The 27,141-nt window shown below is 53.5% G+C and overlaps 1 protein-coding gene across 3 annotated transcripts; it reads right to left on the reverse strand.

Annotated features, from left to right (window-relative positions):
• Positions 1-377: 377 nt before the first annotated feature.
• Csk (C-terminal Src kinase) lies at positions 378-18,034 on the reverse strand. Of its 3 annotated transcripts, XM_050152065.1 has the most exons (14): positions 17,889-18,034; positions 7,413-7,465; positions 4,666-4,742; positions 4,227-4,340; positions 3,999-4,111; positions 3,518-3,737; positions 2,831-2,924; positions 2,561-2,626; positions 2,379-2,478; positions 2,190-2,280; positions 1,919-1,992; positions 1,626-1,821; positions 1,465-1,551; positions 378-1,245 (listed from the first exon to the last, which is right to left on the reverse strand). In XM_050152065.1, exons 3-14 carry the CDS (start codon positions 4,678-4,680, stop codon positions 1,063-1,065), a joined length of 1,353 nt encoding a protein of 450 aa, XP_050008022.1. In that variant the 5' UTR covers positions 4,681-4,742; positions 7,413-7,465; positions 17,889-18,034; the 3' UTR covers positions 378-1,062. The 3 variants fall into 3 exon arrangements, with proteins under 3 accessions (XP_050008022.1, XP_050008021.1, XP_050008023.1); XM_050152064.1 differs by lacking the exon at positions 7,413-7,465; XM_050152066.1 differs by lacking the exons at positions 7,413-7,465; positions 17,889-18,034 and adding an exon at positions 13,443-13,615.
• Between the last annotated feature and the right edge of the window lie 9,107 nt (positions 18,035-27,141).

A 27,141-nucleotide genomic window follows, 5' to 3' on the forward strand; every position in this document is an offset into this window, starting at 1 on the left:
CTGGGCTCTTGTCCCAGGGCCACAGCCCGTAGGGGCAGGCCTGGACTTCCATTCCAATTCTTTGTGCTTCAGACCATGACAACGTGACAGGAGAGGCAGCCAGAATACCCAGGCAGCATCCCACGGGCTGGTCCCAGGGCCCAAGGCAGCCCCGATGCTGGGCTTAGGTGGCAGCTGGTAGGAATGGACAGGCGGTGAGCACTCCCCCATGGGCAGACACAGGACACTGGCTCGTGCAGCTGACACAAAGAGGCGCTACATCTTCTGGCCATGCTTCCCTCTCAGCCCCACTCACAGAGACAGGGGAATGGACAAGATGGCATGGGAAGACGACTGGGCAGACAGGCAGGCTCGGCAGAGAAAGCGCCGAGGCTGGGTGGCGGTGTCCTCATGGGAGTGGTTTATTACGATTCCATCTCACAAGGCGGTGGATGAGCGGCCACAGCACATGAAATCCAAGCCCCTGACAGACGCCTGCCTCGGGCACATGCAAACAGTGCAACATGGTCAAGCGCAAACATAGGCGACCGAGGCAACACTGGACATGGAACACGGGATGGGGAACAGGCTGGGGTGATCGGTCCCTAGAGAGAGGCTGATTCCTCCCCCACCCCCAGGGGCAGGACAGGAAAAATAAGATTCGTACTTCTTGTAAAATGCCCATTTGCTGGGTACTTTCTTTCTTCTTATGTTGAAAAATAATAAAAAATAGACACACGGAAAAAAAATCTCAAAAAAAGGCAAGGAATAAAACTCTAAGAAGGCGAGTGATGGAAGGCCAAGAGAGAGCTGACCACCGTGGGCACTGCCTCCCGCTCCTGTCCTCCTCCCTTCTCAGCCCCTTCAGTGGGCGCCCCAAGCCCTATAGGTGGGTCCATGAGAGAAGATGCCAGGCCTAGGTGGGGTCCCTGGGGGGCCAGAAGGGACAGGCAGGTCAGAGGCAAGAGGCCTACCAGCCCGCTGGGGCTCAGTTCAAGTTCAGGCCCAGTGAGCAGCAGGCACCAGATCTGTGATCTTCTAGGCCCTGTCCCTGCAGGCCCAGAGCCTAGGCGGAGGCAGAGGTCACAGATGCAGCTCATGGGTTCTGATGTGCTCCAGCTGCTCTCGAAGCTGCAAGAAGGTGGGCCGCGTGGAAGCATCCAGGTGCCAGCAGTTCTTCATAACGTCGTAGACTGCAGGCGGGCAGCCATCCGGGGCGTCCATCTTATAGCCCTTTTCCACCCGAGGGACGACGTCCTTCAGGGGCTGTGAGCAGGTGGCATGTGAGTTCAATGCCTTACCACAGAAAGGACCCCTACTCAGAATTCCTCCTGCCTCAGGTCCAGGTCAGGGGGCGGCCTGGAAGTTCCTCAGGACAGAGCTGAGGTACTAGGCTCCAGCCAGGGAGGTGGTTCCCATAGGATGCTACTATTGCCACCCCGCCAACAGCTTCTGCAATGCAATGGCTTCCAGACCCATACTCACAATTCTTGGGTAAGGCACTCGCCCAAAGGAATAGATTTCCCAGAGAAGGATTCCGAAACTCCACACATCGGACTTGGTGGAAAATTTCTGCCATGTGATAAGACAATCAGCATTGACTCTAGGAAGCACGGGAGAGGGGGTGAACCAGGACCCTCGCTCACCTTCTCTCTCAAGGCTTCAGGAGCTGTCCACTTAACTGGAAGTTTGCCTGTATCCTGAGTGCTGGAAGCTTCCTTGGTGAGGCCAAAGTCACTGACTTTGGCCACGTTGTCCTCAGACACCAGCACGTTCCGGGCAGCCAAGTCCCGGTGCACAAAATTGTTGCCCTCCAGGTACTCCATAGCCTCACAGACGTCTCTGAGGACAGGACAGCCACACATCCCTCAGACTGGGGCTCCCGCAGCATGGCAGGGGTCTCAGGATTCTTAGCCCCACCCCAGGCTGCATCACTCACAGTGAGAATTTGAGGAGACAGTCTCCGCCTAGCACCGAACGACCACGTGATCGAAGATAGTCAACCAAGCTCCCCTGGGGGCAGGACAGAAAGGGATGTGAGGGTAGGGGACACCGTGACTTGGAGCGGTGGCATGACTTGTTTAAAGTCAGTCAATAAGTGACTGGTCAAGACTGGCAACTTCAAAGCTCCGTGGGGCCAAGGTAGAGGGGCGGGGGGTGGGGTGGGGGTGGTGGGTGGTGGGGACAGTGAGAGGCTGAGGAGCACCTACCTTGGCCATGTACTCTGTGACAATGTAGAGTCCGCCCTTTTCCTCCACAATCACACCCAGTAGCTGGACTAGGTTGCTGTGCCGAAGTTGCCTGGACAAGGCAGGACAGAGTGGTCTGAGTTCAGCCAGCCTCCTCCCCTCCACCCAGGCCCCAGGCAGCCTGCCCGCCCTATGCCTGTCTCTACTCACGTCATGACAGAGGCTTCAGCCAGGAAGGCCTGGGCAGTGGCATCGTTCTTGATGCACTTAACTGCAACTCTGTTGCCCCGATAATCACCCAGCATCACATCTGGGGGAGAAGGGAGGGGCGCTGTTTCCTGGACTCCTGAAGTTTCTCAATCCCCCCCCCCCCGCCGGTTCCCTTAACTCACCCCCAAACTCCCCCTTCCCGATCGTCTGTAGCAGCTTCAGTTCCTTCATGTTCAATGCCCAGCCACCTGTGAGCGGGGGGGGGGGAAGGGGGGGTAGAGGCAGCAGTCAGTGAGGTGAACACTAGTTGAGGTCATTGAGATGACAGATGCAAGGCAGATTCTTTCAGATGTGGGTGTCTGAGGTCTCCAAGCCGCCAGGGTAGAACAGAAGTGGGAGTGGGAGTGTGGGGGGCGGGGAGTGGGCGTGTGGGAGGTGTAGTGGGCACTCACTGCGGTAGAATTCATCTTGGGCCGCCACTGTGCCCTCCATGACCTTTGGTTTGATGAGTCGCGTGCAGAGTCCATCGGCATCTGTGGTGTAGTGCTGCAGAGGGAGGGCAGGCCCTCAGAACCAGACCCACTGGGCCTCACTTTTCATTGACTCATGCATGGCTCAGGCCTGACCACCAGAGGGCAGCAGAGGCCAGCTCACAGAGCCCCGAGCTGCTTTGTGTGGAGAGGGTTCCTCATTTCAAGAAGGGTGGGAATGCCTGTCACCCCACCCACCCTGGGCCACTAGACTCCCCATTGCCACTACTGCTTTGGGCCTCACCAGCATCTTAAGGTAAACAGCAAAGCTTGGCCTGCTCCCTACTCCAGCCTTGAGTCAGGTGTACTCAGGGCCGATGTAAGCTAGAGACAGGATGAGACCTTCACTGAGCCGGAACTTTTGTGTCCATACCTATAAGCTGGGGCCCTTGTTGGGGCACTATGGGCACCAAACACTATGGCCCTGGCCACAGCAGGTGCTCCACTGAGGTGTGAGGAGCCAAGACTCCCAGAAGCTGTCAACGTGTCCAGGTTACTCTGCCAGGTGAGTCGGGCCAGGTTTGTGCTAAATGTCCTTAGATGGACTCAGATATGTCTGAGTGTGGGGAGGAAGGGGAGTTTCCCCAGGCACACATACTCCGCGCTCACCTCCACCAGCTGCATGAGGTTCTCGAAGTACACCTCCTCATCAATGCTCAGCTTGTTCGCATGGTACATGATGCGGTAGTGTTCCACCTTGCCTTCACAGCTCACACACAGTGTGTAGTCCCCAGGGTAGTTGGTGCTTTCCCGCACCAGGAACAAGCCTGTCTCTGGTGGGTAGAGAAGCCGCTCGGCCTGCTCCCGTGTGATTTTGCCATGGAACCAGCTGGAGAATGGCAAGGCTGGGGGTCACAATGGCACTGACCCAGGTGCCTCCCACCAGCCTCCCATGTGCAACTTCCTACAACTCCCAGTCAGGCATTTGAGGACATCATTTTCCCCCTGCCCCTTTTTTCTTCTGCTGGGTCCCCATTTCCTCTCTGTTAGGTGCAACCTCTGGTTCCATTCCCACAATGCCTCTTACTCAGGGCTCTTTTCCTTTCTTCTCTCCAAACCAGGAGATTCCAGCCCTCCTCCTGGTACTCACGGCATAAGGCTGAGTTTGGTGCCTGCCTTCACGCCCTCACGCTTCTGGACATAGTTGGCTGGGATGATGCCCTCACGGCCCACTTTGTTTTTGGCTTTGTACCAGTTTGGGTCCTGGAGAGAGAGACCAGACACACTCTCAGGTCTGCCTCCCTCTGAAGGGGAGCCAAACCCAGAAGGAATCCCTGACGGTGAAAGAATGGAATAGGCATCTAGGGTCCCCAAGTACCTTGGTGACGGCCACGATGGTGAGCACGTCTCCTTTGCAGAAGGGAAGGTCTTGCTCAGCAGTGCCATGGAAGTTGTACTTGGCAATACATTCTGTACCGGATGGCCAGGAGGCCTACAGGGTAAGGGATAGGTGTGTGGGTGCAGCCTGGGGCGCACCTCTCTGCCCACCTGCCCCAGTGCCCTTGGGACCAGAGCATCTTAGCTGACTTCCATGAACCTGGGGAAGTACCGAGTTCCTTCCAGCTCAAATTCCTCTGTAGCCCAGTTTGGGGCCCTGTGCCCAACAGAGCACACTGGAATTAAAGTTACTTCAAGGTTCCAACTAGGATGGAGGGTTGGGATGGGGAATAGGCTGGTCTAAGCACCTCCTCTTTTCCTGACTGGAGATGGTGGAACGTGGGATTGCCTTATCTGTGCCTACCACAACCCCATGGTACCTGTATTGCCGACATCTTCTTAGATCTGGCGTCCCCGTGCTACAGGAAGGCCAATCTGTTACTTGGTACCATTAGAGCTGCGGGAGAAAAGCCAAGCTGAGGAAGGCTGAGAAGAGATGACCCCAACCCACTCAGTAATCATCAACCCCTTCAAAGCAGTACAAGCAGCAGTACCAAAGCTTCCGAGAACTGAGACATGGATCCAGGGCTGTTCTATCTAGCCTCGGGCAGACACACACAGACTCAAGAGTCCCAGAGAAGTGGCCATCAATTCTATGTCTCTGGGGCCTTCTAGGTCCCACAGAATGACCAATAGGACCAATGAGGCCTAGAGGATTGTCAGGGAAACTGAAACTGGGCAGGTTTCTAGTGGTCCAAGAAAATCACTTGTGCTCTGTACAAACTCACAGGCTACAGAACTTGCCCCAGAAGCCTCTGCACAGGTAAATGTCTGTGCCTACTTTGACGTGCACACCCAAGAGAAAATAGCCCATGTCCACCAGGAGAGGGGCAGATGCTCTCCTGTGGTGGATGTGCTCCGTAGTAAATCTCAGACCAGGAACTGCCCAGGTGCTGAAAACAAGGTAGATGAAACAGGGAGAGGCCACAAAAGGGAATTCTGTACGGCAGTGGCATGACCCACCTCAGCCACCCATCAGCTTGGATTCTCAGCCAAAGAATCAAGTCCAGGGAAGCACAGGTTTGTGATTCCCTTTGTATCAAGTTCAAAATCTGGCCAAACCAACCCAGGCCTGTTAGGATGAATGTCTGCAGAGAAAAGAACTGGACAAGTATGAGGGGACGTCAAGGTGTTGGCTATGGGGACTGTCTGAGCCCCCCTGCAGGAGAAGGCTTGCTCCACAGCAGCTTGCGGGCTATGGATGTCTACACACTTTTGTAATGGCAACTTCTTAGGTCACTCCTCAAGAGCAGCAAGCATGTCTGCACACACAGGTCACCACTACTATTGGTCCAAATGTGGCCCCAGACCTCAGAGAACCCCAAAAGGATGCAGAGAGAGTGGGGCTACTGTTCCCATTCTGGTGAGGAAACACCCACTGGCCCTTTTGTGGTCACACAGTTACATGACACTCACTTGGGATGGGAGAGGTGAGGTCTAGTAATTGCATTTATGGCTATGTCCTCCACCACTAGACGAGGACTTTCAGTGTAAGTGCTGGCACACGTGCATGGACACCTGCACGTACACCCATGCAGGAAGCATGGGAACTGAGCCCTGAAGACTGGAAGACTTCAAAAGGTAGAGGGTGGGAGTAGAGACTGATCTTAGTGGTCAGTGGTTGCTCAAGACCCTGGGTTTAAACCCTAGCACAAAGTGTGTGTGTTTCAAATTCATGAGCAATCAAGCAAATAAAAATTGATATAAAAAGGAAATTGTTAGAAAGGCAGATGGTAGAGGGTGAGGCAGAGAGATAGCTAGCCTGAGCTACAGGATTAAGACCTTCTTTTAGGAGGATGGGCCAGAAAAAGTAACATAGAAAAGCTTAATCTATTAGCCAATCCTGGCCAAGGTGTCAGAGCAGAAGGTAGGCACAGCCTGGAGAACTGGCCTAGGGAGCTGGAGAGATGGCTCAGTGGTCAAGATCACTGGCTGCTCTTCCAGAAGATCTGGTTGATTCCCAGAGCCCACATGACTTAAGCTCTAATTCCAGTCCCAGGGGATCTGAGACCCTCACACAGACACATGCACACAAAACACCAATGCAAATAAAAATTAAAAAAATAAAAATAACTGGCCTGGGTGGAAGCTGGTGAAGCAAAGCGGAACCAACGGGCCCTCTGGGCCCTATGACCCCGAACTTGCTGAGTCCACCCCAAGCACCCTTGTCTGTCTGTTCTATGAGAAGGGTTCCAGAGGCCCTAGCATGAGCCTACAAGGCAACACTGCGAAGAGCTATGATTGGAGTTGAGGGTGCTGAGCCTGGGGGACTTCTTCAGGGAGCCTATGCTCCCAGAGTCCAGCAGAAGCAAGGATGAAGGGTGCAGGCACTGACCAGCACTCCCAAGCTAGACAGACCTGTGCTTTGAATCTGGCTTTATCGACATGCCAACCTGGAGAGAACGAACCAACCCCTTGGGCCTCGTATGCCCTCATCCTGAAAGGGGACACAGTGAACCCCTGCAAAGAGGCTAGGGAAGGAATGGAATGCGACCCCAGAGTTGGCGGTGTCTGGCTTGCTTCCTGTCCTCTCCAGAACAAACAGCCCTTCTTGCACCCAGAGGCGAGGCCAGCCTATCAAACTTGTTGTCTAGACTGGGCCCAGGAAGTGTGATAGGAACCACCCCCTCACACCCCATATTTCCATGACTGAGCCAGCATGAGCACAAGAACCAGCTCCTGGGTCCTGAGGACCACACGCTATGGAGAGGGGTGAGCCCTCCTTCCCCTGTTAAAGGAGTGGAAACCAAGGCCCAAGAGGTTGCCCAAGATACACAGCCTGAGCATGAGCTGGGGTCCCATTGCTGTTGGCTGAGCCCCCAACCGTAGGGGGCCCTTCTATGGAGATCTTATTAGCTCACCAGCTCACCACACCTCCTCCACTCTCCCCAAATTCAAAACTCACTGCTGCCACCACAGGAGGGAGCGGAGGCTGGGCACTGTTAGTCACCCTTCCAGCTGTCAGTTTGCAAACACTCCTTCCTGGCCTGCAGCTGCTGCGCCACCTCCCTGCTGCCTTGATGATAATAATAAAAATAATCACAGGCCCCGTTTTCTGAGCACTTACTCAGTGTCAGGCCTTATCCTTGGCACTTCACAGCTCGTCCAATCCTAATGACGCTGAGAAACAGAGGGGCTATTATTACCAACCCCATTTCATAGATGAGGCCCCCAAGTGTGGCTCAGATTGCCTGAGGTCACAGATCCAGTGAGATTCACAGACTCCTGAGCCCCTCAGCCAGGACTCCCTGCCCTCCTGGTAGCCCCTGCCTCCCGCATCCCTTGTTCTATCCCCAGGAATGCTGTCTATCTGGGACTACCCTAGCCTGGGGCACACAGGGTGAAGAGCAGCCATGAGGGACAAGGACGTAGGAAGAGGACGGGACAAGGCAGTGGTAGTCAGGGGATGCTGCCTAGAGGGGCAGGCTGGTCAGCCACCACCTCTGAAGTCCAGAGCAGAGCCTTTTGGGACGGTTTCCTCACATACACACCAGCTAGGTAAGAAGCCAGCAGGGCCTACAGATGCAATCACAGCCAGCATTGCCATCCTCTTGGCACCTGGGTTACTGCATGCCTTCCCACACACCCTCCATCCTGTCAGTCATGGTGAGGTCACCAGGCCAGGAGGCTGAGCAGCTGCAGTGTCCTGGCTGGAGCTTGCCTTGTGGCCTCTCCAGGCATCGCAGCTTCAAGAGGCTGCTTCCTATAAGCCACGTTCCGACTAGCCAAGGAGTAGGCACAGAAGATGGTCCTTTGTGGGTCACTTGACCTTAGGGCCAAGTCACTCTAGGAAGGTAGTTCAGGACCACTGTCCTGGGAGTAAGGGACACTGAGTCCTGGCCCTGGCCCTATAACTGACTTGCTGTGTGACCTTTGGGAAGTCACTGGAATGTCCCACATTTTCTAGTTTCTAAGCACCTTGTCTGTCCCCTTTTCTCACTTCTATTCCCAGACACCTACACTCTGCCCACTTACTTGCCCTCTCCCATCATCCCAGGAATTTTTGTGCAGCCTTGAGGTACAGAGGGGGCTGCTACTGTTGTACAAACAAAAGAGCAAAATACAATAGGAGTTCTTTGTGGTGACAAGAAATGGACAGAGATTATACATTTGAAGCCAGACTGGGCTACAAAGTGAGACCTTGTCTTAAAACAACAAAACAATCTCTAATCCCAGCAGTCGGGAGGCAGAGGCAGGCAGGTCTCTGAGTTTGAGGCCAGCCTGGTCTACAGAGCAAGCTCCAGGAGAGTCAGGGACACACAGAGAAACCAAACCAAACCAAACAGACAGACAGAAGGACCCGAAGAAATAGCTCAGCTCTGAGCAAAATGCTAGCCGTGAAGACCCGTGTTTGGTCCCAAGCACCCACAGCAGTCTGAGTGTTGGCAGCATGAGTTTGCAATCCCCGTGATGCCAGGAATTTGTTAGCTCTCCCACCTAACCTACCGAGCGAGTCCCAGGGTGCAGTGAGAGACCCATCTCAAGAACACGGTGAGCAGTTCCTGAGGAATGACCTGATGCTGACTTCTGGCTTTCACATGCACATACTCTTATGTGCACATGAACACACACACACACAAAAGAAAACAAACTAAAGAACCTAACTCTCCGGAGTAAGAGACATGATGCTGGCAACTAACAAGTAGCAAAACGTGGATGCGCCCATCTCCAGAAAGATGGCGGTAACCGGGACGCACAGGACGCATGGGACGCCCGAGGCCTCAATCTCCCAGTGATGACATAAAAAAACCAAGGGAGGGTAAGGATACTTGCAGCTAAGACTGACAACCTGAGTTCCATGCCTGAAGGGAGAGAAACAACTCCACAAAGTTGTTCTTTGATCCCCATAGGACACATACAGAGACTGTGGCACGTTTCACACACCCCAAAACAAAAAAACAAAAGGAGCAATATAAATGTGGCAAAATGTTAAAGAATGGGTAAACATGAGCAAAGGACCTTCAAATATCCAATATATTTCCGCTTTTTGGTGATTTTGAAACAAAGCAAAAAAAAAAAAAAGGCAAATGCAGACACAGATGACCTACAGTGTACTACAAATTGTAGGTGGGGCTTTTGTTTTGTGACTGTTATTGTTGATTTTGGATTTTTTAGTTTGTGTTTTTTGAGACCGGGTCTTCTATGTAGTCCTGTCTATCCTAGAATCTGCTATGTAGACCAGGCAGGTCTTCAACTTACAGAGATCCTCCCGCCTCTGGCTGCTGAGTGCTGGAGTTAAAGGCATGTGCCACCATGCCAAAGTGTTTTTGAATTTTTGATACAGGTTCTTTCTTGCTATGTGGTCCAGATAGATTTTAAACCCCGAGGTCCTCTTGCCTCAGTCTCCAGGACAGGATTACAGGCATGCACCAGCACACTCAGGTGTAAATGTGTTTATCTTATATCCATGTGGGTGCACGTGGAAATCAGAGGGCGACTTGTGGAAATTAGTTCTCCCCTTTCCACCATGAGAGTCCTGGGCGGTCAAGCTCGGTGGAGGCGTCTTTACCAGCAGAACCGCTTCCCTGGCTCTCAAGGAGTGTTTTGCAGAAAACAAAAACACACTCCTAAGCTTAGGGATGCCTAGACAGTTTCCGAGAGACGCGGAGAAAGCTGGAGAGACGGCACAGCAGCTAAGAGCAACTGCAGCTCTTGCAGAGGACCTGGGCTCGGTTCTCAGCACCCACACAACAGCTCATAAATGTCTGTAATTCCAGTTCCAGGGGATCTGACACCTTCTGAACTCCATGGGCACTGGTCATGCTCGTGATACACACACATGCAAGGAAAACACTCACACACATAAAATAAATACATCTAGAGAGAGAGAGACAGACAACAGAGGTGGCCTCTGGGATGGAACTGAATTAAAGGAAAACTTGTTCCTCTAACTCACTATGTAGCCAAGGATAGCTTTAAATTTCTGAACCTGTCTACCCAGGGCTTCAGAAAGGCCAGGCAAACACTACCAACTGAGCGATAATAACAGTCCCTAGTTTTGTTTTAAAGCTATAAACATCTATATTACTTTGCCCCTAAAAATAAAATCGAAAATACACCATTTTTGAAAGCCACTTCCACCAGGAGGCCTTCTTTGGTCCTCCAGCTGTGCAAGCTGGTCCTGCCTCCAGGGGCTCTCATGTCACAGTGCTCCAGCGAAGGACCTCACTAGCAGCGGCCTATAGTTGAGGGTTGAAGGGGAGCTTTGTGTCGGTAGAAGAGAGGAGCTGGGCTCTGACTCATGTCTGCATCCCCAGCATGGGCTGGGCTGAGAGCTGCTAAGTAATGAGTACTCAATGAATGAACGAAAGAAAGGGAAAAGGCTGGCCGGCTACGGCACGCTAGGTTCTGCAACCAATAGGACTATATTTAACCCCAAAGGGTCAGCAGCTGTCTCCCACCCCCAGAAGGCTGGAGGACAGGGGCTTGGGATTGTGGTAGGGCCAACGCTTCTCTGACTTCCTGCCCTAAACCCTGCTCCCAGAAGCCCTTGTGCTGGGGTCCCAGGAACAGGCTGGGCATTGTGCCCAAGCGCTGAGGTCAGTGGCTGCAGCCTCAGGCAGGCCTTTCTTGGGAGCCCAGGCTGTCCGGGAGCGGGTAAGAAGTGGGGGAAAGTAGGAGCCCAGACACTCCCAGGCTGCCCTTTCCTTGCCCTAAAGCAGCTGCAGACCCCCAGAACCAGGCACGTGCAGAGGGTTAGGATAGGTCAAAAGATTCCAGCCCTACCCCCTCACCAAAACTCCACTGCTTAATGGGGCGTGGGAGCCTTCAGAAACTGTTTACACGCAGCTAAAAATACCCACTGAAAAGGGAAGTGTACCAGAGACCTGGGGGGACTGGCGCAACGGGCCACAGAGACTCTAGTCCTGCTACAGGACCCAGCTGAACTGTCTGCAGACACACACAGACACACACAGGTACACGGCAGGGGGGGCAGTGGTGGCAACACAGGAAGGTCCTCTGCCTTCTCACTCTGCTGGAGTCTCAGGGGCCTTCTTTTGCACTTCATGTCAGGTCTGGTGGTCAAGATGAGCAGGAGGAGGGAAGGCTGAGGAGCTTAGAGGTATAAGAACTCTCCTCTGTGCCGAGCCTATGCTAAGGATTCCAACAAAATACACTTCAAGCTCCTATCTTCCTCAATCGGCCAGGTGTGCCCATGCTTCAAAAAACAGAGGGTTGTGGGTATAACTTAGTGGTCAAGCATGTGCACAGCCATGTGCCCACCCGCAACCCCTTGGGTTCTACCCCCAGTGCCTTAAAAAGACTGAAGAGAGCCAGAGCAGTTAGCAGGAAGGACCGGGAAACAAGTACCTAGAGCAGGCCAGGTTATTGAGTCAATCAAGGCTGCCAAAGGAAGTTTCCCATAGGTCACAGGGCAGCCGGGGCAAAGGTGGAGTTGCAGTCTTGGGCACGCCCCCTGCAGTGGGCTGAGCACCTGAGGAGGGCAGCCAGCCAGCAGCTGAGCTGGTTTGGCAGCCACAGTCAGCCCCACCCCTGGCTCTGCAGAGGGCTCTCTGGCAGACAGCACTGTTACCCAGTTACACACTAGGCAGAGGGGCAGGAGGGCTCCCACTATCCCAGCAGTTCAGCCAGGCCCTCAGCACCCCCACTGCACAGAAGCCCCGGAGGTCTGAGAGCACACACCTTTGGGGCGCAGAGCTCTGGTCAAGAGGGGTGGGAAAGCTGCCTGGCTTGGGCTCTGGGGCCTGCTGCCCTGCCCCCACCCACAGTCTCCCTCAGCCTCCAGCACCTCTGACCTAAGAGGAGGGCCGAGTTTAATGGTTGAAAAATGTTAAAGAACCAAATTATAGCATGCACTGGGGCTCAGCGAGACCGGAAATCCTGTCTGGCAGTTTAGGAGCAGTAGGGGTGAGTTAAGGGGAGGTTAACGGGGAGCCTCCTCCCCAGGGTACACTGTGGCTAGAGGCTGCCACTGCTGGCCCAGAAAGGTTTCTAATTACCACTCAGAAGCCTAATTACTTACAGGCACTGGGCCTCTGGGCCTCCAGGTCTCCCCAGGGTCCTACCCGAGGCCTCTGCCCCCCACCCATTAGAACAGACTCTAGGTCTTTGCATCTTCTTTTGCCTGTATTTACATACAGCCTCTTCGCTAACCTCCAACAACCCTTTAAAGTCATGCAGCGGCTTTGTTCCACACCACCAACTTCTCCTAGCCATGTTACAGGAGGGGAGACTGAGGCCAGGCAACTAAGATAAAGATCTACAAATCTGGGTGACTGATTTCTCATCTCCAGTGCTTTTGGCAGAGACAGGTAAATCTGAAGCCAGCTCGGTCTACAAAGTGAGACCCTGCCTCAGAAAAGCCAACAAAAGCAACCAAGGGACCACCAGAGCAAGCATGGGCAGAACACCCAGCCCAGAGGCTAAGCTACTGAGACAGCACCAGGGACAGACCTAGGGGAAGGGGCTATCAACCCCCCACCCAGCAGACTGATGGAAAACAAAAGCATGTGGCTGACAGCCTGCTGCTCCAAATGGGTTCGAGGCTTTGCATCAGCTACTTAATCCTCCTCTCCCCTCTACCTGTCACAAGCCCTGGTAGATCCCTGCTAGACAGGGGAAGAAACAAGCCTGCCAATGGTCACCACCTAGGCGGCCACCAGCTTCCAAGTGCTGGAACAGGGACTTAAACTTAGTTACATTGGAACCTGGCTTAGCGGCCCTCCTCCCAACTTTTCCTTGGCAGATCATATGACATCCTGAAAAGGACAGAACAGGAATGCTAGGGACAACGACTGACATCATGTCCCTCTTGCTCCAGCAAGCAGAGGCACACCTGCACTCACTCCGGGCTGTCTGCACACCCCGCCTTTGCACAGACGGATCAGGACATCATACAGTCTCACAGCAACCCAGAGTAGACAGCAGTCCCTGAGAGGGCAGGACCACTGAACAAGGACTGCTGGCTCTGTCTCCTCCTCAAATGCTTTCACAAGCCGTATTCTCCTTCCAGGAAGGCCTCCAAGCTGCTCCAGCCCATGCAGATCCCGGCAGCCTTGCAGGTCAGAGAACCACAGGCTTATCCTGCCAGGCTTCCCTGAGCCCAGCCTCTTCTCTGGCCAGTAATGGAGCTCACCATCCGTCCTTTTTCCCGGTAGTGTGCACATTAAAGGCTGCAACGCCTGAGGCTGGGTGAGGACCAGGTGCCAGGCTGGGCTGGGTTGAAAAGCAGCAGCCAGGATGTACGGGTCGGATGACACCCAGGTTTCACCCGCCCACAAGTCTTCCAACCGTGCAGAGCCCAGGGCAGCCAGGGGAGCGCCCAGCAGCTCTCTTCTGCTCACAGCAGGCCACGGAAGAGAGGCGGAGGGAAGCTGCGGTTGGAGGGTGTGCACTAGTGTGCTAGAAGAAGCTGCCCTTCTCACAGAACCAGGAAGAGAAAGCAAGCAAAAACAGGGTGGGCGGGGCTGCGTGGGGCCCTCCAGTCCTGGGGCCTACACTCAGGGGAGCTCCCTGCTAGTCCAGGGCAAGTCACTTCACTCAGTAAGCCTCAGTTTCCTCAGGGGCAAAATGGGATTCTCTTCTCTCATCCTGCACACCATCTGTTCAGTTTACAACCAGTGGGTGCGGCAGGCTGCATCGCGCCCAATAAGAGAGCATCCCCCAATTCCTGGAGCACTCCTGACTCTGGGGATTAGGGCTCAACCACCCAACGGCAGCAGTCTCTCCCTCTCACATCTTCCCTCAGCCATGCAGGGAGCACACAGGCTCTTCCTTCTTCAGCTCTTTATTTTTAGGCCCGAATTTGACTTTAATCATTACTTAGCGGATTCTATTTCCAGCCCTTGGATGAAGGGACCAGGAAGGGAGGAGGGAAGCAGTGCTCCCTGCTGGGTTTAGGGAGCAGCCTGCTCCTCCACCCATCCTGTCCCTAACCAAGGGTGGGAGAAACTGAGAAACACCCACCAAGGGCTCACCCCAGCCAGGCCAGCATCTTGGGCAAGTTCCAACCCTGTGACCTCATCCTACTGAAGTTATGGACAGGAGGGCAGTAGTAATGCCCATTTTCATGCCACCAGTATCACAGAGAGAGAGAGAGAGAGAAAGAGAGAGGAAGTCTGGCAGCCAGGGTCCCAAGCTACAAGCCTGAGAACTTCTGTATTTAAAGGGCCACACTACAGTCACTTAGGGCTAGCTACAGTTTCTTGGGCCCGGGGTGTGCCAAGCAGAGACTGATTTCTTCCCACTGCCCACAGTATGGTCTGGAGGGCAATTCCAGTTACTCCAGTCACAATAAAGAATAGCAACGCATATCAGAGATGCACCTTCAGTTTAGACCTGGGGAACACTTGGAAAGGAGGACACTAGCACATAAGCCTAGTTTCTAACTCTCAGGGACAAGACTCTAACCTTCCCCTTCCCTGGCCACCGAAGAAAACTGGGAACCCTCATTTTCCACTGAAACATGCAGCCCAGAACAGTCATGCAGAATCTGGAAGGCAAGGGGACTCTTCAGGCTGGGTTCGGCATGTGCACACCTGTAATCTCAGTGCTCTGAGGACTGTAGCAGAGGGGTCTCAAGTTCAAGGCTACTTAAGCACCACCACTGAGTGCTGGGAAGCAGTAGTGGTAGGCGGCTACTCTCAACTCCAAGTCTATGAAGGGGAATGGGTGGGGTCAGGCCTTGGACAGCAACTGGCAGTCTGTGGTTCCAAGGCCAGCCCCTGCCCTGAGGCAGTCTATCACATGGTGATTGGAGGGGGGGGGACACAGCATAGACACAACAGCCAATAACACAGGCACAGAGGCTTTCAGAGGGGTGGGACACTTTACTGATGATAGTTGAGGGGACAGCCATTCTGGGGCCCATGGCTCAGGGATCTTTCTTCCACGCTAAGGCAGCCACACTAACCACCGTCCCAGGCATTTTCTGGTTTCTTGGTAGGTTAGATAGTTCAGTGTCCTCTGAGGTAGAAGGGTCTCTGTACCTGTTAGCTCTGCTCAGGGGGCAACGGGATGGCTGGGCTTGGAATCCACATGCTTGGCTGCTAAGCTGTCTGCGCTCTACGAGCTGCTTGCGGGGTGTGTAGTAACAGCCCACAACAGTGACAGATGGAAGCACCGTACACTCGGGGAGAGGGTTCGGGTGACGATGCTGTAGCAGAGCTCCTGAAAATACCCTGAAGCTTTTTAGAGGCAGTTACCATGACAGGTAGCTCGGGAAATGTCCAGGGACACAGTAGTAAATGGGGAAGGAGTTGTGGCAGATGCTTGAATGGGACAGCAACAAAGGAAGAAAATCAGGAACATGGGGCTAACACGCTATGTAATCTTACATTGCCTTCTAAAATTTCTGGGGCTTGTTTGCTTTCTTTCACAGTCCGGAACCTAAGCTGGCCTTGACCTTGGGTTCCTCCTGCCTCAGCCTCCCCAGTACTGGGATTACAGGTGTATGCCACCACATAGGGCCCTCAGTACTTGCAAAATATTAAAATTAATGCAGGTATAGTTTTTAAGTGAGTTCAGACTGGCTTTCCTAGGTACTGTCAGCCCCTTCAGCTCTGGTCCAGGTACTTAGGACATTTAGCTATGGAGAAGCTATTCCCATCTGGGACACTCTCAGGCATGAGAGGATCTCTCTACCCTCTTTCCCAGACTTAACATCTCTGTTCTTTGAGGGCTATATGTCAAAACTTTAGAATCCTTCAAAAGATGAACCCCAGAAATGGATGTGGGTGGTCCTACCAACTTGGAGGGGACCCAGGAGGATTACCGGGGAGGTTGGGTCATACTATGGCTTCCATGCCCACTCACTTGTACTGGCATGGAGGAAGCTGGAATCTGCCCCTTCACCAACACCTGCTGTGGGCCACTCCGGGTGGAGTGGCCTCTGTGGGGACAGCATCTGCTTTCCTTGTTCCCATCCCAACACATAGAGAGTGGCTGCTTCTGATGGGGGCATTAGTTCACCGAATGAAACTAGCAGCTGTGAATGTGTGCTAGCCTAAGCTAAACTGCTTTCTAAAAGGCCTCTGGACCCTGGCCACACCCTTACAGCTAAGTAAGAAGCACCCAGCCATGTCAGGCCCAGCCACAACCCCTGAGGCTGGACAGGAAGTTCGGGTTGGGCATGAGACTATGTGAGTATAGCCTCACAGGCGGGGAGTATTTCACCTTCCCCCGCCCCCCAGTGCATCTTAGGGCACCAGGAAAAACCTTAAACCAGGGCAAGGGCCTGAGCAGGACAAAACTGCCTGTGGTTTCCAAGAGGGCCTAGGCATAGTTCAGCATCCTGAAGGGATCTGGAAGATCCTGCTGCACCATCAACCTAACTCTTGCTGCCTCTGGCCTGATCCTGTTGTGGCCATACCCACGACGCCCAGGGGACGGGGAGGCAGAAGGAACAAGTCCCATAGTGTCTGCACTCCTACCTACTTTCATGCCAAGGCTGTCTCCCACTTTGCCCATGCTGACCCCACTGACTGAGCCAGCTGGGAAATATGGGGAAGGCGGGGTCAGGACCAGGCTCTGTACACTCCACTCCACCATGTCCCCACACCAGTAGGAAGGACCCAGTCCCAGGCACCAGGGAGAAGTCTCACAAGCAATACCCATGATGTCTTAGCTCACAAGGAGGTAGCATTAGGGCCGGAAGCCCTTTCCCTCTTCTCTAGCCCTCTGCAGGGGAACACGTGCTCACCCCACAAGGTCCCTCCTCGGTCAGGCTAGGGACTGCTTGTGTCCCCTGGTAAGTCCACAACGAGCCTGGTTGCCCTCCACCCACAGCAATCCATCCCTGCAGAACAGGGATGAAGATAGCTAGTCTTCCTCCATCAGAGGCCTGGAATATGACCTGCCCCTTGGGCCTCGGTTCCCTAGTGTACAAAAAGAAAAAAATGCGCCTACTTAAGCTCCAAAGCTCCAGCGACTCGACACACCCCTTCCAAACAACAGGCCTGGGTCCTGAGGAGCTGGGAAATGGGCTGACCGGGGTGCTAAAGGTGGGGGCATAGTATTAATGTCCAGTGTCACCTCCATTCAGACTGGAAGCTCTGCCCAGTTTCTCCACCCAAGGGTCAGAGGTCCCTTGCTTTAAGCCTGGTCCTCTGGCAGGCCAAGGGTGACAGACTCAGCTCAAGGACCCAGACTTCTAGCAGGGCTCAAGGGAGGTGGCATGGCCCTGGGCCGCTTGGAGCCAGCAAGACCTCAGAACCAAGCAAGTCAGTATGTTCAGGGCAGCCCTGAACAGGAAGGGCCAAACTCCCTATAGTCCAGCCCATTTTCCCAACCCATACCGATTCTCTTCCTCGGGGTCCGGCCACTTCCCACTCTGTTCCACACGGGGTGGAGGGGTAGGACTCGGCTAACCTAAGTCTCTTGTGGTACAGGGTAGTACCTCCCTCGTGGCTCCCTCCCAGTAATGTTCTGACAGTGATTCCCGGGAGAATTCGAACCCGGTTAGGAGGTGGGGGGGCGATGGGTGTGGACGCGGCAGTGGTGGCCATAGAGGCGGGACAAGCGACCTCCTCCCTTCCAGGGGACACTCGGACAACCACCTCCTCGGGGGCTGCCCAGCACTCACCTCTCTCGGGGCACTGCGGTCCAGGCCACCTCACCGCGGGCGGCATCAGCGGCCTGCAGGACAGTCCATGAGGCCAAGGGGGAGGGGAGGGGCGCAGGGGTCCCCAGGGGGTGCGGTACAAAGAGGTGTATGGATGCGAAAATAGGGGGAGGAAGGACGGCCAGACAGGCGGGGGGACGGCCGCGCAGCCCGGGTCGGGGAGGGAAGAAAGGCGGGGGAAGGGGGCGGGAGGGAGTCCGGGGGGGGAGGAAACAATGTAGCCGGCGCGGCCCCGGCAGAGTTCCGCTTCCGAACGTGGCCACCGAGGTTCGATTTGGGGACGTCGCGCCGGCCGCCGGGGGCCGCCCCAGGCGTTCGATCGCGGCCCGCGGGGGTTGCCCGCGCCCCACACCCCGGAGGCTGGGCGGCCGGACGCTGGCGGGGCGGGAGGGACGGCTGGCCCGGGGACGGCCCCGACGGCGGCGCGGCCCGGGTTGGCTCTGCTCGGACCCCACCCCGGTGGGACCTTCCGGGGCCGGGTGCGGGGTGGTGCGGGAGCGCAAGGAAGGCGGCAGGCTCGGCGGCGGCGGCCAACCTCAGCTCGCCCGGGCTCCGATGGGAGGAAGCTCGCAGGCCTGAAGAGAGGAAGCGCGGCCCGGATCCTCCGCCCGCTGCGGCGCGCCTGCGCGAGGGGGCCTGCCCGGCGCGTAGCGGGGCGTGGGTCGGCGCCCTCTGCTGGATCTTGGAGGGAATGCAGGGGGGTGTGTCCGCGCTCACGCCCTGCCCCCACTAGCTGGCCTTGGCGAAGGCTTCCGAAGGTCCTTCCAGAGAGCCACCAGCTCACTAGAGCCAACCTCCCAACCTTCTCTAGACGAATCTCCCCTGCTAAGGTGGAGGCTAGGGCTAGACTCCTCCATGGCAGAAGCATGCATGTATTTATCCCTTCACAAACATATCCTAGGGGCTGAAATTACCAGGGCCCCTGCTCTGGAGTCCACTTCTAAAGACCTCTGTTTCTGTCAAATTCTCAGTCGGGATTGGGGCAAATAGATTCTCGCAAAGAACACACTGATAAAACGAAAATGTAGTGTACGAGGTCCACAGGAAACAGGAAAGAAGGTTGCACGGGTTGACTTCATAGAGCTGGGGGAGCAGCATGCACAAAGACAGGGAGCAGTGAGAGCTCCCGGTGGCTTCTGGGGGACTATAAATAGTTCCGGCAGGCTGCGGGTTACACCGGGGGTAGGGGACAGCGGTGGGAGATGGGTTCCTGCAAGCTACAGGGCAAAAGACCCAAAGAGACTCTCATAGGACTTTCTTGAACTTTATTTTTGGCTTGGAATCAGTAAAGAAGTTGTCAATGGCTGTGCCACATTGGATAAGTTACCTAACCTCTGTCTGCCTTGTTGCATTGTTGTTTGAAAAGATGAGCAAAAATAATACCACCAACTTTGTAAGGTTTTGTGGAGAGGAAATGAGTTAATAGCTTTAAAATGCTTGGTGCGCAGCGGCACGTGGTGAGTCCTCAATTAAACCTGGACTGTTATTATACACCATTGTTAATGAGGATTCAGGATCCTCCCTGAGCAATTTGCTCTTAGCTACAAGAGCAAGCAGTGCTCAGGCATGAGAGGGGCACAGGACAGAAGTAGGTCGACAAGATAGAAACCAGAAGCCCCACTGGGAGTTCTAGGTGTTGGCATTGTCTGAGGACCAGTACTGAAAGAAGCGGCCATTTGGGGGGTGGGTCGATTCTTCAGGGGGAAAGAAGTGAGGCCAGTGGCACAGAGTTGGAAAGTTACACAAAGTAAAAACTAAGGGGCAGCCAGGGTGGTGGTCCGAATGCCTTTAATCCCAGCATCCAGGGCTACATAGAGAAACCCTGTCTCACAAAAAAAAAAAAAACAAACAACAACAAAAGAGGACCGTAAAGAGTCCTGTAAAAGACAGAGTTGCAGACTGCACACAGCTTCAGGTGAAAGGAGCAGGAGCTGGGTATGCTCAACCCCCACCTCCCCTCCCAGAGACTACAGATTAGCCAGCCCTCTGACCCAGCATGCCCAGTACCAGTTTGCTTGCAAGGAACCAATTCTCTAGGGATACACACAGAGGAGGCATCTAGCAGATCTCAGAGCTAGATGTGACACAGTGGGAAAAAAGCCCAACCCAGGGATTTGGGGATCAAATCTCGGTTAGATCTCAATTTAAGAGCTGTGTGGCTGTGTGGCTTTGAACTAGTTACCTAAGGTCTCTGAGCTGTTTCCTCTTCTGTAGGATCAGGCTGAGAGCATACTTCTTTCATGAGAGATGGTGCAGATTCAGCAAGATAACAGGCCTGGAGGGGATGGTGCATGCATGCGTGTGTGTGTGTGTGTGTGTGTGTATGCACGCACGTGCTTATGTGTGTTTGTGTATGTGTGTATGTATTCACGTGCGTGCCTGTGTGTGTTTGTGTATGCACACACGTACATGTGTGTCTTTGTGTGTGTGTGTGTGAGTGTGTGCACGCATGGCTTTGCTTTCTTTCCTTTGAGGTTAAGATGGAATGATAATATGGCCCCAATTCGGGGGTGGGGGTGCTGCTCAGCCTGAAGGGAAGAGCTTTAGCAGCTTGCAAAGTCTTCTGGAAGGGAGGGATTGAGAGACTGATATCTTCTCTGTCTGAATTAGTTGGTAAAAGGGGGGCTAGGTGGTGGGGAGGCTGTGGGAACTTGGGGGAAAACCCTGAATTAATATCTAAATCTTACCACCAATATATCTTCCTTTACCCATAAACCCTCTCAACTGTCTCCCTAAGTGAGCTGGGACCCAGAATGTGAACTTTGGAATCAAATAAACCTGTATTTGAATCCTGGCTCCACCTCTTCTCAGTAAAGTGAAGAGGGAAAAAAATTTAACCTTCCTGAATTCCAGGCTTTGGGAATTAAAGCCTGAATTGGATACTGCAAGAAAGAGCTAAGATCCAGTTCATCGTTCATGCTCTCGCTCCCTCTCAACAGACACGGAACAGCTGCTAGCCGTGATCTTCATGCTGGATTGGGGGGGGGGGGGGAAGAACACCATGGTTCTTGTCCAAAACAGAAAAAGAAGAAAGAAAAAACCTAGTTTGATCAGCCACAGTGTTTGGAGGCCATGCGCACCCAATGGACAGAACCAAAAGCGGTGAAGAGGAGGATGAAACTGGAAAGAGGAGCAGCGGTGCAGTGAGATGCTCAGCAGGAAAAGATCCCTTGTTCCCAAAACACGGGACTTTGATTCCTGGATTCCATGACAGGAGAGAACAGACTCCGCCGACCTCCACAGGCACACTGTGGTATGGGTGAACCCCTACACCACGTGAGTGTGTGTGTGTGTGTGTGTGTGTGTGTGTGTTTAAAAAGGCCAGTAAAGGGGGATGAGCATCATCAATTAATTAAGGTTCAGGATGTAGCTCAGTTGGCAGAGTGCTTGCCGAGCATGAGTTCCATCCCCAGACAGCATGAAGTGGACGTGGTGACCCATATCTGGAATCCCTAAAATGGGATATCCAGGTGGGAGGATAAGAAATTCAAGGTCATGCATGACCTCAGAGGAAGTTCATGGCCAGCTTGGGCTCCATGAGACACTACCTCAAAACAAAACAAAAACCATAACAAACCCACAAAGCTCGGCCAAGAGTGTACAGGGTCCACATGGTGAAGAGGGCCATAGGTCCTGGCAGAGCTGACAGGTGGAGGGGAGTAGACAGGCATGTCTAGGGTCAGCTGTCCACGAGGAGAGTTTAGGAAGAGCCTCATGGAGCCTCATGACTCCGGTGTAGCCCAGCTCCTGGGAGATGGTGAACTCAGGGGTTGGGGGCTGCCAGGAAACACTCAGGTGCACAACTTTGGTTAAACTGAGTCTGAGTGCCTGTAATATACAGTTATATCAAGTCAGCATTTAAGATTTGTGTGCCCAGACTGGACCACTTGTTCTTCGGTGATGAGGCTAGCTCCAGGAGAGAGGAGGAAAAAAAAAAAAAAAAAGGCAGAGGAAGGGAAGGGTGATGGAGCCAAAGACTTCTGGCAGCTTTTGGGGGAAGGGACCAGATGGCCCAGCTGCACGCAGAGCTGGTTGGGAGGGGGTTGGGGAGTCCAGAGCTGATAGCACTTTTACTGGAGTGTGTTCCCATGGTCCCCTCCCCCAGCTTTTATGCCAAGAGATGATAGTTTAGAGAAGCTGCTGTGAAGTAGCTTGAAACTCAGCCACCCTGGGCGTCCCCCAGGGCAGAAAACAGGAAGCCAAGATTAAAGACTGATTTCCAGCAAAGTCTCCTACTTCCTGCAGGGCAGGTGCCCCTTGCAGAGTGCACAGGGGCTGGACTCTAAGCAGAGTGCAGAGCAGAGGGCCTGGGCTGACTTCCCTAGAGGTGGCACCTGCCTAGGTTGTGGCTGCCTCTCCAGCTTTGTTCCACGGCCTTGACCTCTTCATCTCTCTCACACACAGCCTAATGAGAATGGAGATAGGACACAGTAGCTGGAGCTCCTGGAAGGTAGGGGACCGAGAAGGAAGAACATGGGCTCCAGGGTCACTCAGGCCCAGCTGCGGGGTTCCACTAAGTTAGAAAAGATGGATGAAAGGAAAGAAACAGAGGAGCAAAGATGGACAGCAAGATGGTCACAAAGACCAGGCCCCAAGTATGTAGGAAAGGACAGAAACCAGGAGAAAGCAAGTGGCCACAGTGGCTTCTGTTGTCATGTCAATGCCTGGGTTGGCTTGGCTGATGTTCACAGATGCCAAAGGAGCCAGGACTCAGAGGGCTACGGTGGGGGCTTCTGCCCTCCAGGTGACCTTCCCCCACTGTGCCTCAGAATACCCCAGCTCCTACTTCCCAATACTGCCAGTGGGAGGAAGGGCCCGTGCCTGAATGCAGAGTTGTCACACTGTTCACCTCCCTCTTGAGACTGGAAGTTCATCTTGAGTATCAAATGACTTAGGAGATCCATGTTCTGGGGATGGCCTTGCTTTTGACTTTCAATTAGTCTTTCTACTCTGGGCCTCAGTTTCCCCACCTGCATATCTAAGCATTAGATTTGGTGATCTGTCGGCATTCACAAGTGGAGGGTTCTGCAGATGGGCATGTTACCTCCAGCTCCAGTCCCCTGGAGACCTAGGGACCTCTTTTTTTATTTAGTCCACATCACTGTCTGCCAGGCACCTTATCACTGATGATGGCATTTGTTTATGTACTTAATTTACTTTTGAGACAGAATCTTACAGATCCCAAACTGGCCTTGAACTCCCTCTTTATTACTGGGGATGGCCTTGAACTTCTGATCCTCCTACCCTACCACCCAAGGGTCTAGATTACAGGAATAGGTCGCTATACCCAGTTTGTGTTGTCTGGGGATCAAACCCAGGGCTTCTTGCATGCTAGGCAAGTTCTCTGCTGACGGAGCCATCCCCCAGCCCAGCAGTTAGTTCTGTTTTTACACTGAATCTCCTGATACAGTGTTATTACTAGCCCTGTTTTGCAGAAAAGGAAACCAAAGAGAGATTAACTCGGTTGGTCAACAGATCTCTGATAGGGAGGAAGGACAGGGGTGATGTCTTGAAACTGTTTTAGCAGCTTCCTAGTTAGAGGAGGCTGACTTTCCCCTGCCCAGCTATGTGACCTTTCAGTTGAAGTTCCTGCAGTAAAGGGGATGGAACCCAGGCTCTTTTGCATGTTTGTCATGTGATCCACTTCTGAGCCATACTCCTAGGCCAACGCTGAGGCTTCAAAAAATTATTACTTTTTTTTTTTTTTTGGCGGGGGGTGGGAGGCATTTGAGTGAATAACTTTTGAGAGTTGGTTCTCTGACAGACTTCAAGCAATAAGACTTGGCAGCAAGCACCTTTGCCCTCTGAGCCCTCTCAGGGACCCAACCCCGAACCTTTCTCATCCTCAGGAGCCTATTTCAAGGAGAGCAGCAGCCGCTGAGGGGACTTGGGCTGAGCGCTTAGCTCAAAGCTCTGGCACTCATTGGCAGTTACATGGTTTCCCCCCCTTCCCTCGTTTCTGGAACAGCTTTGTAGTTAGCTCTAGCCTGCAGTCCTCTCGGGGATCTGATGGCCTCTTGCATGGTGGGGCCGGAGCTTTTGTTGTTGAACCCACAGTGCCACAAAAGCTGAGGAACTGAAAAACCTCATTCATTCATCTACTCTCCAAATACTCAGTTACTCCACTCCCCAAGACACTGAATGGCTGCTACTAGGCGGGGCAAGCGCACCCCTGTTTCTCACTCCCAAAGCCACTTGCAGGTCGGTACTCACCCCTTCATGCTGTCCCGAGGCCCCGGCTGCAGGATGTGGCTGCAGGATGTTCTTTTTATGAAGGACTCACCCTACCCAGAAATCCCCAGGCTCCGCCAGCTGTTTGGAAGCCTCTTAGCTACTGCTCTAGCTTGCTCAGGGGACTTCTTGGGTCGATGGGGGTGGGGGGAGGTAAGCAGAGGCCCTGGGGTGCTTGGCTGAAGGAAGGCTGGCTATCTAACAGGGTGGGGTAGGCAGGGTGCCTGATGGGGAGGAGCAGGGGCTTGCTTCAAGCCCAGCTTTTGCAAATCACATGCAAAGCTAAGGAGGTATACCTGCTAGACCCGGTGTGACAACGCGTGACAAAACCATCTGTCCTTGTCTGGTCAAGGATGGGGTGGAGCTGTCAGAAGGGAAACTCCACAAAAGCTGGGCTGTGGATGCTTCCTGAGAGAGGGAGTTGAGGCCTAGAGGGACCTGTCTGTCACTCCTGCCACAGGTTACTTAGGGACCCCCAATCAGTCCAGGGAGGAGTTCCATGTCTGCCTTCTGTTTGTCAGTCTTCTTGAACCCTAACTAACCTCATGCCTTCTGGAAGCTTCCTCCTGTGTGCAGATAACCTGAGACTTTCCACCCTGATCCCTGGGGCCATGTTTGGCTCCCTGGGCCTGAGCTCTCAGCTGTTAGCAGCTAGTCATCTGTTGTTATTCATATCTAGCTGGGCTCCACCGGAGGACCAGTGAGTACTGAGGGGCGCCCTCAAAGAGAAGGCAAACTTGCCTGTCAGGAGAAGGGACTGCCCAGGGCTGCAGGGTCAGGGCTTTCCCCTGTGCCTGAGTGAAGGACTGAAGGACTGGATATCTGAATGACTGAGCACAGATTGGGAGGAGCTGGTGGCTCCCCATGTTGTTGCTTTACGGCAGCCAGTATGAGGACACGGAAAGAAGGGAAACTGAGCCACAGGCCCAAAGGTTTTGGAGATTATTCCTCTTGGCAGCTGAAGTTGAGAGGCCAGGGGCCACATCCTGTTCAAACCACACTGGAGGCCTCATCTTCGGTGCCTGTCACCTCCGCAGCGTGGTGGTTCTGTCTGCGGCTGCTTTTATGAGCAGTGGGTTTATGTAGTCTCTGCTGATGTTAGCAGAAGTAACTTTCTGTTGTCACTTAGATCCTGGCCGCTATCCCCTAGGCAACTCACCCCCATGGGGTGAGGCTGCAGGAGACATGGTGATATCTTTTGTGACAAGTGACAGGTTCTCTTCCACTTCCTGTTCGTGGTATTGGGAATGGAGCCTGGGCCCTCACACATAACAAGCTAGTGCTCTGCCATTTAGCTACATCTCCAGTCTTCTTTGAACTTTTATTTTATTATTTTCTTGTATGTATTCTGCATGCATGTCTTTGCACCACCTGCATGACTAGCGCCCTTGGAGGCCAGAAGAGGACATCAGATCCCCTGGGATTGGAGTTACGGATGGTTGTGAGCTGCCATGTGGGTGCAGGGAATTGAACCCAGGTCCTCTAGAAGAGTGGCCAGTGTTCTTAACCACTGAGCCATCTCTCTAGACCCTGAACTTTCATCTTGAAAGTATCTCACTAACTTTCCCAGACAAGCTTTGAACTCATTCTGTAACCCAGGCAGGCCTTGGACTTTGAATTCTTCTGTTTCAGACTCCTGAGTGACTGGGTCCTGATCCACACCAGGCTTCCCTTAGATTTGTTGTTGTATTGAGACAAGTTTCTCTGTGTAGCCCTGGCAGTCCTGGAACTTTTTTTTTAAATATTTATTTTATTTATTTATTATGTATACAATATTCTGTGTGTATGCCTGCAGGCCGGAAGAGGGCACCAGACCTCTTTACAGATGGTTGCCAGCCACCATGTGGTTGCTGGGAATTGAACTCAGGACCTTTGGAAGAGCAGGCAATGCTCTTAACCACTGAGCCATCTCTCCAGCCCAGTCCTGGAACTTTCTATGTGGATCAGGCTGGTCTTGAGCACAGAGATCTGCCTGCCTCTGCTTCCCAAGTGCTGGCATCAAAGAGGCATGTGCCAGCTCACCCATCTCCTTCATAGATCGCTTTTTTTAAAAAACACACCTGCCTGTAATCCAGCACGTGGGAGGCAGAAGTGGGAGGAGCAGGATTCAAAGTCTTTCTCAGCTCTGTATAGTGAGTATGAGGCCAGCCTGGACTGAAAGAGACTATCATAAACAGCAAACGGACTAAACTAAAAGCAAAACAACCCCACAAAAATCCAACAACTAATAAAAATGATTATATCAACAGAGTTAATGATAATATTACTGGCGTTTTGAGATATTCTCACTCTGTAGCCCCAGACAGCATAGACGTTTGCCCCGGCTAGCCGACTGGCAGTCCTCCCAAGCGATGGGGTTACTTTTCAGGGGAAATGCCAGAGCCACAGCTGTGGCAGATAAACACCAATGTCTACTTCTTGCGAGTTGCCGTTACTTTCCTCCTGACTTTTGTTAGACTTGGGTTTGGTCTCTGAGGGCACAAATCCCTACACTCGTCATATATGAGAGGCAACAGCGCCCTCTGGTTTCCAAAGCCCAGACCCACAAAGGGAAAGGACAGGAGGCGAGGCCCCGAGGAAAGTCAAAGTCACGTGACTCTACACCAGGGCGCTACCCCAAGTGTCGGGCTAGTCTGACTCCGCACACCTGTTCAGGAAAGTTATGCTCTTAGGAGCCTGGAGAGACGCTGTCGCAGAGTCGAGAGCATCAGGGCCTGTACTGGCCGGAGCAAACCTAGATGGATGAGGGCAGAGTGCAGCTGGAGCAGGAAGGAGATAAGGCCATTTCCAGAGAGTTCGGCTGCACTAATCAAACGTCCACCGAATGGAGGAGGGAACACACATTTCCATAAGCCACGCCCAATACCTCTGCCTGGCTGTAGGAGGGCATTTTTAGCGGGGTGTTTTGGAGCGGGACTGCCAGGTGAGCTCCTGGGTAGCAGGAGACCCTGAATTCCCTTCCTTGTCCTGCTCCCTGACCCTA

The sequence above is a fragment of the Alexandromys fortis genome, unplaced genomic scaffold (genome assembly GCF_014885135.2).
Source record: "Alexandromys fortis isolate MF-2015 unplaced genomic scaffold, M_Fortis_MF-2015_v1.1 scaffold_70, whole genome shotgun sequence".
Classification (NCBI taxonomy): Eukaryota; Metazoa; Chordata; class Mammalia; order Rodentia; family Cricetidae; genus Alexandromys; species Alexandromys fortis.